This window comes from Miniopterus natalensis, chromosome 12, assembly GCF_054644295.1.
Source record: "Miniopterus natalensis isolate mMinNat1 chromosome 12, mMinNat1.hap1, whole genome shotgun sequence".
NCBI lineage: Eukaryota > Metazoa > Chordata > Mammalia > Chiroptera > Miniopteridae > Miniopterus > Miniopterus natalensis.
Genome location: NC_142092.1, coordinates 63527294 through 63543992, shown reverse-complemented (window position 1 = coordinate 63543992; position 16699 = coordinate 63527294). Strand labels below are relative to the sequence as shown.

General features: G+C 47.2%; 1 protein-coding gene across 5 annotated transcripts in view; it reads right to left on the bottom strand.

The window, feature by feature from the left end:
• TNC (tenascin C) overlaps positions 1–16699 on the bottom strand; it is an 81843-nt gene that overhangs the window by 25645 nt on the left and 39499 nt on the right. For 4 of the 5 annotated variants that reach the window (XM_087822862.1, XM_087822863.1, XM_087822861.1 and 1 more), the window contains exons 11-15: positions 11877–12149; positions 10775–11047; positions 9901–10173; positions 6587–6859; positions 4059–4331 (exon numbers count right to left, since the gene is read on the bottom strand). The exons of the other annotated variant lie outside the window; for it this stretch is intronic. In XM_087822862.1, coding sequence (XP_087678988.1) covers positions 4059–4331; positions 6587–6859; positions 9901–10173; positions 10775–11047; positions 11877–12149 — 1365 coding nt within the window. The remainder of the gene's footprint in view (positions 1–4058; positions 4332–6586; positions 6860–9900; positions 10174–10774; positions 11048–11876; positions 12150–16699) is intronic. 5 annotated transcript variants of the gene reach the window in all.

Here is a 16699-nt window from a genome sequence, read left to right as displayed (position 1 = left end):
TAATGTCATAGCCAGTGTTCTCCACCAAGCTGGTGACGTGAGCCTGCTGTGTATCTCCTGAGACCGTGAACTGCTGGGGCTCATGCAGTGCATGAGAATCGCTAACACTGATAACAATCTTTGCAAAAGGCCCAGCTCAGGTGGCCCATGACACGTTGAAGCTGCAGGGAGTAATATTGCTAAGAATTAGCGTGCCCCACTGTGGCTCTGGCTCTGAAGAGGAAGAAGGGACATGGGCAGAGAGAAAGAGACACTGTTAGCGGAAGCGGTGGATCTCTCCAGAATGTAGCCACAGAACATGAAAGTATCAATCCCTCCGAAGAGTGGATGAAAGGTAGTACATTCGGCTCCACTGCTTCATGGGCAGGCACAGATTTTTGCTCTTTTTCAGTGTAGGCATGGCCACTTGCTAGTCAGGTATGAAGGAAAGAAACAAGCTAGGAGAGCAGCAGACAGGATTAATGCACAGGTGTTAAGGGTACAGCCGTTAAGGTCTGTAACGGGCCCTGACTTTGTAAGATGTTCCGAGAAGACGGCTCCTTGTGGAGCAGGCACGGTAGACACGGAAGGCAATACCTCGCCCTGGAGATCTGCAACGCATGCTAGCATTTTAGAGACTCTGAGATGCTGGTTCTATAAAGAAATCTACTTGATTGTGGTTAGCACAGCATTTCATAAACTTATTGATCCATGGGTCCCCTTTATGAGGGATATTCTTTGAACATCTCAAGGAGCTAGTCTTAGAAAATCTCCTTTGAAGTTTCCTTAGTCTCCTGCATATCTATTTGGATATTAAAAGTAAATATCTGTACAAGAGAAATGCTCAACAGTATTTATAAACCCAAATGTATATGCCATAGGAAAACCTACATCTCACTCCAAAGGCTGTAAATGTGAAAATGGCTTTCATTGAAAAATGCCTGGGGCATGCAGACATGAAAGAAAAACCTGAAGTTGGGGGTTGCATTTTTCTGATTGGCAAGTTCACGTATTGGATCCTTTGGAAAGGTGGATGGTTCCACTAAAGGTAAGTGTCTCTTGTCCCTTGAAGTCTAGACAATCAGTGATAAGAGCAACCCATTTTTAAAGCAGAGGGCCTGTACCGCTGCTTTCAGCTGAGATGCGTGTGGTCTGGCCTCCTAAATGCACATTTATCAGATAATACTAACACTAAAGTAAGTTCAACCCAGCCTGTATTTCAGAGAGAGGCAGGAGCCCTGGAGGGCTGCAACACGAAAGTGGGGATTTAGGGTTGGGAAGGAGCAGACTGACCCTCCCAAGGACCTAGGGGTTGTTTTGCTGCAGCTACGGTATTTGCAGGAAGGAAAGGACTCATTTGGATAAACTTTAGCTGGACAATTGCACAGCACAACTCCATGCCATAAAATCCCTCGGGACAAAAAGGATCTGGCTCAGAAGCAGAACGTAGCCTAAGTAATGGCATGGGATTTCCTGCCTAGCAGTCACTTTGAGAAGCTAATGATGGTATAATTTTCAGCCACAGCTTTGGCAGATTCCCTCAACCCCACAAAAGGCAAAATCCTCCAAAAGGGACTCTGTTCGTCCTATATTTGGCTGTGGGAGCAAACTCCCGAATTAAGGATGCACGTGAGGACTCTCCTCATGCGAGCAGACAGAGACCTGCAGTGCCAACACACTCGCCATGCTGAGTAAGAGCTGGCTTCTCAGGGTCAGGGTTCCTGCCAGCCGTCTCCCGAGGGGCAGCCAAGCTGAAGAGGGAGATGCAAGAAAAACTCCGCGACAGAAGGTAGTTAGTGCTCCATGCGAGCTGGGGGTTTTCTCTCACCGCTTCTCACCCTTTGAAATGACTCCTTGACATGCTGAATTTTCCAAAACGGAATGCTCTGATTATTCATCGCATGCTCCAAGACTTGGACAAGATGATGGATGAAAGGAAGACTCTTTGTGACAGATTTCAGTGGATGACAAAACATGCTTGATAGAGTAAATGTGAAAAAAGAGCAGTCTGTTTGTAGGGCATGCAGGCAAATGGAGGTCCCAAGGACAAGATGCGACCACCGGGTCCTCTCATGTGGCTCTTAGGATGCATTTTAGGGTCTTTTCTCTGCATGTTAGTGGCACTGCTTTTACAATCTTTGTGGAGAGAAAGACAATGTCGAGCATTCTGACCAAGGGCCCAAAGATGGCATGCACACACCTCTCTGAGTATGACAAAGGCAAACTCTGATTAGAAAGACCACAGGCAGATGATAATGAGAGGAGCTGGAAACGATTACTCAAGACCAGAAGAAAGGATGGTTTAGAAATCCAACCAAAGCAAGTCAGGTTAACTCTCTACAGACAAACAGAGCAACTCCAGATGCGAATGCATATTAAGAAAAAGAGGTTGACAGTGAAGTTCCTTAATTTCGGGTGAGAGTATTTTTTTTTTAATCTTTAAAGCTCTGGTTTGGGTGGCTCTATCAAATTTGAGAAAAATCTGAAGGAACTAGGAGGGTGAAAAAATGGGGAACGAGTGATTTTTTGGAATGTTCAAAGGAAGTTCAATGGAGAGTGAAGAACCCATCACAGGAAATACCTGTGGTTGTTTGGACCACCAGGGTCTGAGTGCACTGCCTGCCAACCAGCCCGTGAAGGTGGGCAGTGTAACCAGAAGAAAGTTCGAGGTTGGTGATGACAGAGCTGCAGGGCGCGGCAGGCACTGAACACAACATCGCCTCCTGGAGGTGGTCAGAATTGCTAACTTCTATAAGAAAGCCATCAAAAGCAGCTCCGTGGCTTTCCAAGAGATGGACACACTGCCCCAGGGCACATTTGAGATAGTGAGGTGGCTGAGGAGAGGTCTGGCTACTAAGGCAAGGAGAAGGTTATAGGAAAGCATGCCAATTTAGAACATTCTTCCAGGGTCAAAATCAAAACACATGTGACTAAATCCATAACGTGTTACACTTTACTCTCTGGTAAAGGAACTGGTCCATTGTTGGAAACCAATCTGTATGGTTGATTTTTTCCCTAGGTTTTGTTATACTTCAGCCTGGCTGAGATGAGAGCTAGATAACGCTGGCCCTCTGACTTTTCTGTGGACCACCTGATAGCAATTTGTGGTCTTACGCAGAACGAAAGACAGACCCTCCCTTGGCCATAGGTGACTTATATGAAAGATAGTTTTGATGCTACAATGTCTACTTTTTTCTTGAATCCCCCAGAATATGAGATTGTGAACTACAAGAAGAAATTCTCTTGTGCTTCTTCCACAAATAACTTTTTTCCCCCCAGCTTGTGATGTCTTACTTGATCTGTCAAGAGAAGGCATTGTCCCAAATGTGCTAAGAGTGCTATCTTGAATGGAAAAGGCTCTCCTTTCTAAGTTCATATAGAATATCCTCTTCTGTGGCCACCACAGAACATCTGCCACAGTGTGTATGTCACGGGCACTACCCATTTAAAGTGAGAGCCATTTACTCTTCTGCGGACCAAGCTCCTTGTTTAAACATGGCTATTTTACTTCTGCACTTGGCTTGCCACTGACCATTCGCTATCCTGGGGGCCAGGCTGCACGCTCTGGTCTTTTCTCTTAGAGGTGGCATTGGAACTGGGGTGTTCTGGATGGTCTAGTTTCCTTCAGCACTCATCTGATGAGGAATCTGCTCTTTCTCGTTGCTTTCCCAATTGAAAAAAAATGAGCCCCAACACAATTTCATGCAATCATCAGGATATTTGGGTATTAGGAGGTCAAAGGCGCTAGGAAGACAAAACCTATGATTTTTAAGACCCCTTTGACTGATGCAGATGTCCCACCCCAGGGACAATGCTCATTATGGCTTTGGGGGAGGGGAGAATGCTTTCCCCCAGATCTTATATAGCAATCTGGACCAAACTACATCTTATGCTGCAAATGTCCTGGCTCTGTGGGACTCCAGCACGTGGCCGCTGTTAGAAGAGAGTTGTGTTAAATAGTTCTGCAGGGCGCGTTGCTGCACTGTGGCCTGCGGGTCAGGAGGCAAGAAGGATGGCTTCACCCTGCAAGGAAGACCCTGGAGAGAGAGGGCGTTAGAAATGGGAGCGTGCACGTGTACCTGTGGTGGCTGTGACATTGATGGTTTTGGTCCGGATGCCGGGAGCGAGTCCAGAGAGGTAGACAATAAAATCATTACTAGGGCGGAGCCCTGAGATGTGGGCAGTTCGTTCAACACCAGGGATTGTGTGTTGTATCATCTCCAATGACCTATTGGAATCAATAATTTCAAGGGTAAAGGTCTCGAAGGCTCCATCGGTAGCTGTCCAGGAGAGATTGAAACTCTCAGGGGTTATGTCGGAAACATTTAAGTTTCCAATTTCAGGTTCTCTGGCTGAAAAGAAAAAAAAGGGTGGGGTAGGGTAGGAGAGAAGAGACAAATAAATTTCAGTTAATCATTTGGCTGCGTTTTGAGGTTGAGGTTGTTAATAGAACCGTAGGCGGGTAGAAAGATCGGATACCTGAGGGTTATGGCGAAATGAAGCAGTGTTACCAATCAGTGCCAATGAGGGAGGAAAAGGGGATTTGTTAAAAGAAAAATACGAAAAGGAAGGCAGGCATGGCAGTTAGATTTCCCTGCTCTGGAGCAGCCACTCGTGGCCAGGCTGCTGAGATGTGGTGTGAGAGAAACTTGCTGAATGACTGGGGCTGGACCTGCTGCGCCTGAGCCCAGATGCTCCCAGGAGCCCCACTCGGGGGTGCTGGCCATCGGTCAAAAGATACGAGTGCTGGCAGCTTCCAGTCTCCTGAATGGCACTCAGGAGACCAAGATTACTTGGCTCCCTCCTGCAGGCATCCTTTACTTTGAGGGAGCTCCCATCTATTCATGTGAAGACTAAATCATTCTGACGCCATTTCCCTCCCAAGATGGTACCTGGAGGTTTCTTCTGATTTTGCGACTTGAAGGAAATGGGCAACTTGTCAGTGTAATTCTTGGTATTTTCTTTATTCTTCTGACAAGGGCCGGCCGTTCTCATATTCTGTTAAAATAGCTTGTCCTCTCTTAACTGCCTTCTATGTGGGCCAAGAAGACTAGTACTGCACTGCCAACAAGGAGGCCTGAGCCAACATGAGGCAGTCAGGCCAAGAAGTAACATTTGGTCCTGCCCGAGCTTTTCTGAGCAGCAGGAATAATACGTGCAGAGGGCAGGCAGAAGCAGGGTTTAAAAAGCTAATGCTGTCTCTGTGGCAAGGAAGGAGAAGGCCTTTCCATCCCAGCAGATTTGGTGCAACACAGATCAGATGCAATTATGGCCCTTCCTCCCCCCTACTGACTCATCTGAAGCAAGAATGTTGCTATCACTGAAAAGAAAAACAACATAAAAATACTAAGAACACCCAAACCACAAGATCGGCAGGAGAGATCAGAAGTGGAGGATGGTTTCTCTGCCTTCTGAGGAGGGCTGGTCTGTGGACAGGACATGAAATGAGCCACAGGTCCATCCAGGACATCCTCAGCTGCAATTTTAAGGTATTTCAGGGTCCCTGTTCACGCAGCAGTTAAGTTACTAAAATGACTGAGGCTAGAATATGGAGCTATGTTTTTGGTAGAAGCAACTAGGAAATACAGGTTTGCATAAAAGTTTAGTTGCAAGCATTATCTAAAAATGGAGCGTGCATGTGCAAGACCAAACAACAGCCTCTACTGGGCTTCAAGGCAAAGGTGGCCCATGGGAAGATGAACAATGGAAAATGTTGCTGGCAGGCTGCTTGCTTTAGTAGCTCCCAAGGAACACTGGACACCTTGTCACTCAGCAGAGCCATGAGCCAGCTCTGAGGACCATCCTGGGTCTAAGCCGGGAGTGTGCCATCCAAAGGCTAACACTCCAGGGCGCAACTCTTGATTCAAAGAGCAAAAAGGGCACCGGGTCTCTGATATTCAGAGCCGGGGACATTCCTCGCTTCAAGTGCACTTCTCTTAATGAATGGCTTTTTCTTTGGTACCGTCTCCAGTCAATTGTGTGATTTTTCTCTCCCTTTTCGGTCTAGCTATCTGCTAATTTGGTGTTCTAACAATGACTCAGTATCTGAGGGAATTGCCCAGAGGGGGGTAATTCAATTCTCTTATTATACTCAGTGCATTTTAAAGAAACATTTAAATTAAAGCATTTTTTTAAAATGCAAGAACAACAGTGCCCATACTCTTGAGGGATTCGGGATAGTAAAGCACTATTTCCAATCAGCAAAAAGACTCTCTAAAACAAGTGATCTGTGCTCCACCAGAACTCACACATGGGAAGGGTTGGCCTTTAGTTAAATCTAGGCACTGGAGAGGAGAGGGGAACCCTTCAGGCTGCCCTCGGAACCAGAGGCATCATTCAACAGACATGAGATGCAGCTGGAGAATCAGACAAAGTCTGGGAGAGGCTAGAAGCTGAAGGTCAGAAAAGGCAACATCTGCACTGTTCATTCTCGAGATGCAAAGGCATCTGGACCAAGGCACAGCCCACAGGGAGGTCTCTGACCATGCACAGCCAGCAGCTAAGGGCACACGGAAAGGATGCAGACAGGGGAGAAGCCGACTCCCTGACCTCCGGGGGAGAAAGCAGGGGACCTGGGGAGAGAGCACGAGCATGGAGAGGAAGGTACCTGTGGAGGCCTCAGCGGAGAGCACTGGGGTTCTATAGCCACGGATCACCCCATAGATGGTAACTCTATAAGGGGTGGCGGCCTTGAGGCCCGGGATGTCCACGGCCCGCAGGCTGCCGGGCACCGTGAGGTTCTGAGCCGCCTCAACCTTGTTGGCCTCCTGCACCTGAATGACAAAGTGCTCATAGGCCTGGTCAGCTGTGGTCCAGTTGAGTCTGAGGCCATCCCAGCCAACCTCGGTCACGGCTAAGTCTCCCAGCTGGGGGAGCTTCTCTGAAGGACAGAGAGGGAATTGTCAGTTCTGGAAACCCAAAATGAGGAAACCAAACGTCCCACAGCCCAGGGAAGAGAGAACAGGGCGAGAGAGTTGCGCGCGTGTGCGAGTGCGTGTGCGAGTGCGTGTGCGTGTGGTCATTCTTGGTCTCTGGGTGTTTCCAATTTGAACTGTGGGAAGCCGGCCCCAGCTGTTTTCAGGGACTGAAGATGGTCAGCAAGGGGATGATCTGCATCGTTCACCCCTGAGATGGCAATGCGGTTGGACCACCGCACAACCCACCGGGGGGTCTCTGAGCAGCCACAGCCAGAACTTAAGAGACAACTGGAAAAGGTGGGACTGGGGGCCAGGATAAAGGAAGTGGGAATGGCTGAAAGTGCAGTCTTCAGAGGCAGCCGGGCCTTGGTCAGCATCCCAGCGATGATGTTTGCTAGCTGCGTCATCTTGGCCTGTCCCCCAGCCCATCTCTGAGCCTCTCTCCTCACCTTTCAAAGGAGCTGACAGCCCCATTTCACTGGGCTGCGTGATGATTAAGTGACACTATTTATAACACTCTGAGTCTACCACCTGACACATAAGTGAGTGCCTGGTAAGCGGCAGCCTAACAAATGCATCATTGTTTTGATGTTGTAACTGCACAGGAACTTCATTACTTTCAGATGACTTTTTCCTTAAATCCATCCAGCTTAGCCCTGTCTAATAAATAGCACCATGACTCACTTGCCTCCTTCTGACCAGATCCCTCCACCTTCACACACGCTGCCCATCCGCTCCCTGCTCACTAAGCCCTCAGGACAACCAGGTCCTGGTCAGCATCAAACTCCCTTAAAGAACAGAGCTGCAGGTTTGCCGATCAAGAGAACAGAGTTTCTGACAAACTAAAGATAACATCTTGACCTCGGCTCTGCTTCAGTCTGCCAGACCCATGAAGGTGGAACAAGACCTACTGACCACATCCTCTCGAAATCAGACGGAACAACACCGTGGCTGACGTCAGGACCAGAAGCAATGATCAACCATCCCCTACCCTGGCCCCGACCAGTCAGTAGGGCCCATGACCCTAACTCCCTTAGTCGCCATGACTAATGATTTTCCCTCCATATAACCCGTTCCCTAGAAGCCATTGGCGAGCCAGATTTTAGAGCATTAGCTCACCTGTGTCTCTGGGCTTGTTCCATTTCCTTTAGCAAATCTTTACTTTCTTTGCTGCTAATCTCCATCTGCATCTTACTGGGCTTTGATTTGTGCAGGCAAACCAACCCCTTCAGTTCAGTAACAGTGTTTCCCCTTGGGGTGTCTTGGTCATGTGGGAGAGGGTTCCCTGCTTTATTTCATTACTTGACCTTGACGAGGTCATCTCATTGCTGGCCACATGCTGCCTGACTGGGTTTATAAAGCCTCAGGTTTAGGCAAGGCTGATGTTTTATCTCTGCACTTTTCCCAGCTTTCAGGGATCAAAAGTTCTATATGGGATTCTTGGCCCGGTTCGTGCCCTACCAGACTTCCGCCAGTACTTTGTGTCTGAATGAAGAACACCTTCATCACGAAGCAAGGCCCTTTGTGTGAGGTGAGGGCCCAGTTTTAGTTAAAAATGATCATTGCTTGGTGAATGGTGCTGAGCAGGGCCCACTATTTATTTCTCTGCCATGTAAGAAGGGAATTTTATGTAGTTGTTATTGCCGATTTAGAAAGTTAAGATTCAAATCTGAAAAATAAGGCTGAAGTGGCCATGGATTCGAAGTTAGAAACAAAAATAACTGCAGGAATTTTTACTGTGAGAGTCTGAGCAAAGTGGATCATTTAGAGGGGCTGTTTTCAAACTGTGTTCTGCATAGACTAGGTTTCCCGGAACTGGGTTGGGGCCGTGGGTTTAGGCACCCCCCTCCCCCTTCCTAGCTCATGGAGATCAGCTGTCTGTTTCGCTGTCATAAATGGGGTTCCTTATAAGACTTCATGTGCCAGGGAGTTCTGCTGCTAAAAACAAGTTTACAAACGACAGATATAGACTGTTAGCATCCTGCACCCAGATTACATATGTCTCTATGTAATCTTTGTTCTTTGGTTTGAAACTACCCTAGGAAATATAGGACAATGACAACCTGGCCAGCTTAGGTGGATTCCAACACTACCTTTCTCATTTTGAGAACTGCGTGTAGTTTCTAGCAAGGACCAAATTTACTTGCTATATATGACCAAGAAAACCAATTCTTTGAATTAGATTATTTGACGGTGTTATCAAAACAGAATATGTAGAAAACATCCTGGGCTTTAGGCTCAGATAAAAACCCTACTATCAGACATCTGACCCATTTTCCCACAGCCCTTTTTAAAGCTGTTTCCAGAAACTTCCTAAACAGTATGGAGTTTTCTATAACAGATGGAGCAGCATATTTTCAGGGGCTAAACTGAGATGAATTGTTTTTCCTCCCCAAATCGAATGAAAAAACCTTGAAGTCAAATGTGGCTGTCCTTTCTTGGAAATGTTCCCACCTTGAGTGTCTGTTAAGAAGAGAGAGACTTGGTAATTTTAGAAGATGGCAAGATCATTTCCAAGGTTACTCTGTAGAGATCTGACTCCAACCTGGATGGCAGTGAGAGACTCTGAGGCCACTAACAATAAGCTTTCTCTAGAAAGTTCTGACCTTGTTCTTGTGCCACAGCCCTACTGGTTAAGCCGCTTTTATCATGAGATGTTGCTCTCTGATAAATTTAGCCATTTGCTCTTCAATATTTATTATGGGATGGGCACTTTGCTAGGCACTCTCATGATCTCATTTACTGCTCATGACAGTGTTCTGAGGTAGGAGTGTCATCTGGGATTTGAAGGTGAGAAAAGAAGGCTCAGAGATGTAAACTGATGTCCCCAGGAATATTCAGCCAGGAAGGTGGAATTCCAACCCTGACCTTGCTGAGCTACAGCTTGTGTTCACGCTGCCTCTCAAAGGCACTGAGATAGGCTCTCGCCACAATGGGGAACTTTCTCTGTTCCCAAGACCGGCTGGCTCAATCCCGTCCCCGGTCTGAGAGGAGGGTCCTATACCTGTGATGACCTCCGCAGCAAGGGGTCGAGTGCTGCGGCCCCTGACCTCGCCGTGCAGGGTGACCGTGTAAGGGGTACCGGCCCTGAGGCCCGGGATTTCCACGGAGCGAAGGCTGCCAGGAACGGTGAGACTGTGAACTTCTTTGGCCTGGCCGGCCTCCTGGACCTCAATGACAAACTGCTCATAGATCCCGTCTGGGGTGGTCCAGTGCAGCCTGAGCGCATCCCAGCTAAGCTTGGTCACTGTGAGGTTTCCCAGGTCTGGAACCTCCTCTGTATAAGGACACAGAGTCGCTGAGTTACTAAAAAAGGCACGTTGGAATTCAGGTAAGACGGCATTTGGCCGGGGTTGGGATGAGCTGTCCTGTGAGTATCGACTACAGATGCATAATTTATTTAGTGCGGCTGTTGAGATCACTCTAACAGTTGGCACTATAGCCACGGTTTTCCTGTTCAGCCTTTGGGGATGAAAGATAGTTCTAGGGATTGTTCACAGCTCCTGTTTTTGATGTACAAATGGAGCCTTGGGGAGTCCTTTGGTTTGTTCTTAAAATGAGCTCAGACCAATTCTTTTTCCACTTGCAAACTGTGCTTTCCAATGTCTTAAATATTATTGCTGAATCGTGCTTTGAAAGGAAAGTCACCTCTCGCTTTTGTAAAGGAGTAGGTGGAGTTTTCCTTGGAACCGGCTATCATGCTGGGACTAGGACATGGCCATATAAGGGACGTGACATTTGGACTGAAGCTGGGTGATTCACCACGGGTTTGCCCCAAGGTAGCAGGGGCTGAGCCCAGTTCAGAGCAGGGAAGGGCTCTGATCCGTCCTGAGCATAGAGAGTGGGAGGAAGCAAATAAATGAATTCGTTTAGGATACCTGTCAAGACCTCAACAGAGAGAGGGCTTGTGCTGGAGTCCCGAGTGACCCCGCGGATGGTGATGCTATAACGAGTGGCTGCTCTGAGCCCGGGCAGGTCCAGGGCCCGCAGGCCGCCGGGGACTGTGAGGTTCTGGGCGGCCCCTGCCACGCCCGCCTCCTGCACCTGAATGAAGAACTGCTCGTAGGCTCCGGCCGGAGCCGTCCAGCTGAGCCGGAGGGCGTCCCAGCCCACCGCGGACACGGTGACCTCTCCCAAACCGGGCACTTCCCCTGGAGGACAGAGAGCCGGTTTAATAGCCAAGTCACATGAGACCCAGGGAGTCTTTAACTCAGAATAAGCAGAATGTGACTTTAAAAAAATGTGCCTTTCTTTAGATAAATGCACATCATGAAGCTGCCTAAACTTGTAAAACAGAATGAAGGGTAAGGTGTAGGAAAATGTTTGCTATCTTACTTCTTTAAAGAATTGCTCTAACCTCCAGTAGACAAGGAGATTCGTTTTTTCCTGTTTTGGTTTTGTTAATCTTCACCTGAGGATATTATTTCCCCCCACTGATTTTTAGAGAGAGTGGAAGGGAGAGAGGGAGGGAAGGGGAAAGAGAGAGAGAAACATCGATGTGAAAAAGGCACATTAATTGGTTGCCTCCCACATGTGCCCCGACCAGGGCTGGGGATGGAACCTGCAACCCAGGTACATGCCCTTGACCGGAAATCGAACCTAAGACCCTTTTGGTGTGCATGCTGACTCTCTAACCACTGAGCCACACTGGCCAGGGCTAGTTTTTTCCTTTTAAATAAAATGCTTTCACTTCCCTTACCAGGAGGGAGCCTATTTGTGAAGCTAAAGGTCCCTGCCACTGGGGCTGTGTGTGTAGTCCCCAGGCCGGGCTCTGCTGAACTCCAAAGGGTGTTGTCCACACGGGGTGCAGTGTGAACACTGCCCCTGGAGTCGTGCAGCCTGGTGCTCCCCATCCTTAGACACCATAGTGCTATGACTTGGGACAGAACAAGTCCATGCAAAAGCAAGTTGCGTCTGATTATCCCTGGGAAGTTTCCTGTTAGGAAAAACAGAAGCTATAGAGAGAAAGGTAAAAGGTACCTGTGGAGGCCTCAGCGGAGAGCACTGGGGTTCTATAGCCCCGGATCACCCCATAGATGGTAACTCTATAAGGGGTGGCGGCCTTGAGGCCCGGGATGTCCACGGCCCGCAGGCTGCCGGGCACCGTGAGGTTCTGAGCCGCCTCAACCTTGTTGGCCTCCTGCACCTGAATGACAAAGTGCTCATAGGCCTGGTCAGCTGTGGTCCAGTTGAGTCTGAGGCCATCCCAGCCAACCTCGGTCACGGTGAGGTTTTCCAGTTCAGGGACGTGGTCTGAATAATGACAGAGATGGGGTCAGTTAAACCACTCCTCAAAATGCTTTCCTCCTGGGAACCCAGAAAGGGCATGCTGGCGGCCCATGCTGGAACCCCGTGGGGGCCTGGGCGCAGTGTGTCGCGACCGCATCCCTGAACGGTGCTCTTGCATTTAACACCAACAGAAGGATCAACGTCCTACTTATGTTGCCTTATTGAATATTTGGGCTTGCCTTTTGGAAATGGCATTTTCCTCTTGACCTGTGTGTTTAGAAAACTCTGCCCGTCTATGTTAGTCCAGCTCTGGGCTTCAGTTTCAACTGTGGAAAGTGTCTCTCATCATAAGGATGAGATCAGAGAGAACAGCCTTCGGCTATTCTTCAGATTCTTGGTCTGAGCTGTCCAGCCTTATGTGTTTTGAGAAAATTGGCTCCTCTTATATTTTCTTCCTTTTCACGCTTCCTTCATTTCCTCTATATTATAGTCTCTTTGTGTTGGAATTTTTGTCACTTTTCCTGGGCTCAAATCAGTTTACATAAACCCCTTCAGGAAGAGGAGAGATAAATTAACACAGTACACGTAAGGCTGAACTGAGCAGGGCGGTGAGTCTTTGCAAAACTGTCCCTTACTGTATAGAAAGAAACTCCGAGACCGTGGGAGAAAGAATTAAAATGGAATGTGCCATTGTCATTCATCTGAACACACAAAGTTCAGTAAAAACTCTCTTATCTGAATGTGCCTCCAAGGTGATCGTATGCCCAGGGCTGAGCTCACATGGACTGTGCAGGACCTAGAACGAAAGGACTTTCTCTGGAAACGGATCCTGTAAACAACAGAGTAAGCACTGCTTTGACTTCATGCAAAAGAACCGTGTTTCCCCCTCTGTTTATGTCTCATACACGTTGCTAATTTCAAATGAGCTCTGTGTGTCCATGAAAGCAGGCGTCTAACTTGAAAATCTTAGTTTCAATGGGATTTTAGATATCCTTTCAAAGGGGAAAACGTTTCTTTTCAAGAGCCTACTGAATCCAGACTTTCCCAAGTTCTGGGGAATGTTCTTTCTAATTGTTTCAGACTGGCAAAGCGTATACTCCTTCGGCTCTTGTTTGATCTAGAACAGGGGTCTGCAAACTAGGATCTGAGGGTCACATCTGGTCATCAGCTGCCTGTTTTGGTAGCAAGCAAACTAACAGCAGTTTTTATATTTTTAAATGGTTGGGGGGGGAAAATCCAAACAAGAAGAATACTTCATGATGCATGAAAATAGATGAAATTAACGTTGTAATGGAACACAGCCACGCTTGTTCATTTATGATTGTTGATGGCTGCTTTTGTGTTTCAAAGGCACAGTTGAGTAGCTGTGACAGAAACCGTATGGCCTGAAATACTTACTCTCTGGCCCATTTCAGAAAATATTTAGGATATCTGACCTTGAACTGCATTCTATGGACTCCTCACTTAACCCAAATCTGTGTCCTGAAGTGCACAGCCAAAGCCTCACAGCAGTTCTAACCACACAAATCTGGCCTCAGTGAGAAAGAGAGGAGCCTGAACTCAGAGTGATGTATCTAGTCTGGGCTACAGGAAGGGGGACTCGGCCATCCTTAAACCCAGGGGCCCTTGTGAGGCCAGGAGCAGTGGTCTCGATATAACAGTTGTCTCCTTGACCTTGGGATTTCTGCCCGGCTGCACTCAGGAGCACATCCTTGTCAAGCATTCAAGCAGTCCTCTCGCATACAGAGGCATGGGACAAACCCAATCTCAGCAAAACGGTAAGTAAGGCCAACGAAATGGATGCTATGGCTCAGAGGCAACCCCTTATCCCATCTCCTGCTTTCTCGCCTCCTGCTGTCAAAACTGCTCGTCAGTGCTTTGCCGACACTGGCAATTCCCCCTTTAAAGCTGCCTCTCTAATTCTGACATAAAACATTTTTTTTTTTTCCCCATGAAAGAAATTTCAGGTTCCAGAATATAAGAGAGATGAGAGTGACCTCACTGGGAAAAGAGGGGGTGGTTACAGATTATCGATTAAACTGTTGCAATAAAGATGGATGGAGAGGGGAAAGGAGATCCACAGTGGAAACAATCTCTTCCCGATGAGAACCATCTCTTCTCTCTAAATCAGTTTTTCACAGGCCACTGATGCTCCTACAATCCTGCTTCATGTGCTCAAGTGGTTGAGAGAGTAATTTTCGCCTAATATTATGTTGCTCGGTAAATAGTAATAATCATGGTAATGGTACTTCGACCACAATTTTTGGCTATTCTTTCTTCTTTTTTTTTGGTCTTTTTTGGGGTAGGTCAGTTGAGAAAGCGCATCGGTTTATATTCAGTGAGCGAGGCTGTGACCGGCTCAGGAGCCAGTGCTCTTGTCCCACCCAGCCCCTCACTAAAGGAATGTTGGTCAGATAAGTAACAGGTGCAACTTCGATGAGTAAAATCAGTAGGTAAATTAAAGGAAGAGAAATAAGAATTGTAAAAAGAAAGGATAATGTTAATAAAAATTCAGCAGACAATAGTTGAGGTGGGGACCAAGGGGCTTCCCATAATGAAACAAATGCAGATGCCACATTTTACTAGCAAATGACACACTGTGGGCTCACTGCCCCCGAAGCCCAGTGTTTCCCTTGTCTAGCTCCACACTCAATTTCTTGGCATTTCCTTATGAAAAGGCTGTTGTCTTTTTCTTACAGCTGTGTGCTGGCATCTACCCTCTGAGCAATGTCAGTGGGCCTGGGAAATTAGAATTTCTGTGCTGATGGTGGTTTGACCAGCTGGCCCGGAGGAATTTCTGGCTGTGCCAAGTTTAAATCTTTAGATTCCCAACATCTTGTAGATGGTACAAGGGCACAATTTGCTGCTTTAAAATATGCCTCTTTGCAAAATTTATTATTTTAAGGTGGTCATTTTTAAGAAACAAAAGACTCAAGAAGAACCTTTGACCTTCTCCTTAGCTGCTTAAAAAAATTTAGTTACAGGACCTGCTCCAGGAAGAGAGCTATCATCATAATACCTACAGCTTATTTTTATTTATTTTTTTAAAAAGATTCTTAAAATTGATTTTCAGAGAGAGAGATATTGAGAGAGAGAAAGAGAGAAAGAAACATTGATGTGAGAGTGTAATATCGATGGGCTGCCTCCTGCATGCCCCCTATAGGGGATTATGTCTGCAACCCTGGCATGTGCTCTAACCAGGAATCAATACCCAACCAACTGAGCCACACGGGCCAGGGCAATAACTACAGTTTAATATGAACTAGGTGTGATAGACAAGGAGGAACTTCCCTTCCCCTCCCCTTCATCTTTAAGGGAGAGAATTTGGGCTGTCAGTGCAGAGGTGGAAGAGACCAGAGGGTTCAAAGGAAATATTATATCTGGAACAGCTGAGGCCCCCGACGCTCATCAAGCACATGCCTTGTGCTGGGCTCTGTTAAAGGCCCTGGGGATGCAGCCCTGGATAGAGGCAGCGTCCTTCCATTTTGGTTGGTCGTAGGAGGCAGACCATGGATAAATAACCCAACTACTGGATAATATCAAGCCAGATAAATGTCACGAGGAACCCTGGAGCAAAATGGAGTGGTAAACCAGGATCACTGTTTTATATCGGTGGCCAGAAACGGCTTTTGAGATAACACATGAGCTGAATGCAGTGAGAAAGAGGCCATGGGAAGAACTGAGAGAAAAGTGGTACCTAGGCAGCAGGAATAGCATGTGTAAAGGTCCTGAGGCTTCCCTACTGGAGAAGGGGGATAACACAGCCATAACCAGAGGCCAACAGGACTGAGTGGAGCTAGGAAACTCTCTTTGATTCAGCATCTGTCAAACTTAGGGAAAAGCAGAGAGAGAGAGAGGAGGACCAGGGGAGGGGAAGAGGGGAGGAATTCCCTCTTTTTTGTTTTTCTGATTCTTTGTTATCCTTTGATACCTTATAATAAGCTGCAACATTCAAATCTGTACCACAGATTTATTCCTTTTTGATTCTATTCTGCCGCCCTCTCGTCTGTGATTAAGCTTCCCCTCCAGAGCATCCTTGATGAACATCTCAGCTGGGTGGGGAGCAGTCCATGCACAGAGTCAGTAGAACTGACCACGGGAGCTTCCTCTACGCTTTCTGAAGAGGCCGCTTTTTGTCTACCACACAACCCTTCTCTCTCTCTTTTTCACAAACAACCACATTTTTATGTGGCCAGCAACCTGCTCAGCCAGAGACCACCTGTCCTAGACTTACTTATAGCTAGAAACAACCAATGAAATGTGAGTAGAAAGAAAGACTCCTCTAGTAGGTACTCCTTTAGGGTTTTGTTTTATGCTGCCTAGAACACAGATGTGAAGGCTGTATTGCAGCAGCCAGATTGTGACATGGAGGTGAGTTTGAGAAAGGAAGCCAAGAACAGTGGAACAGAAACAGACAGGGAGCCTGAGTCACTGATAATTTGGAGCTGCTATGGTATCTCTGAATCACCTAACCTCAGTTTTACTTTATGAGGGAGGAAACCAGCTTCTATCTTGCTTAAGTGACTGTTTTTTGAGAGATTTCTGTTATATGCTGGTGAAGGTATTCATAAGTG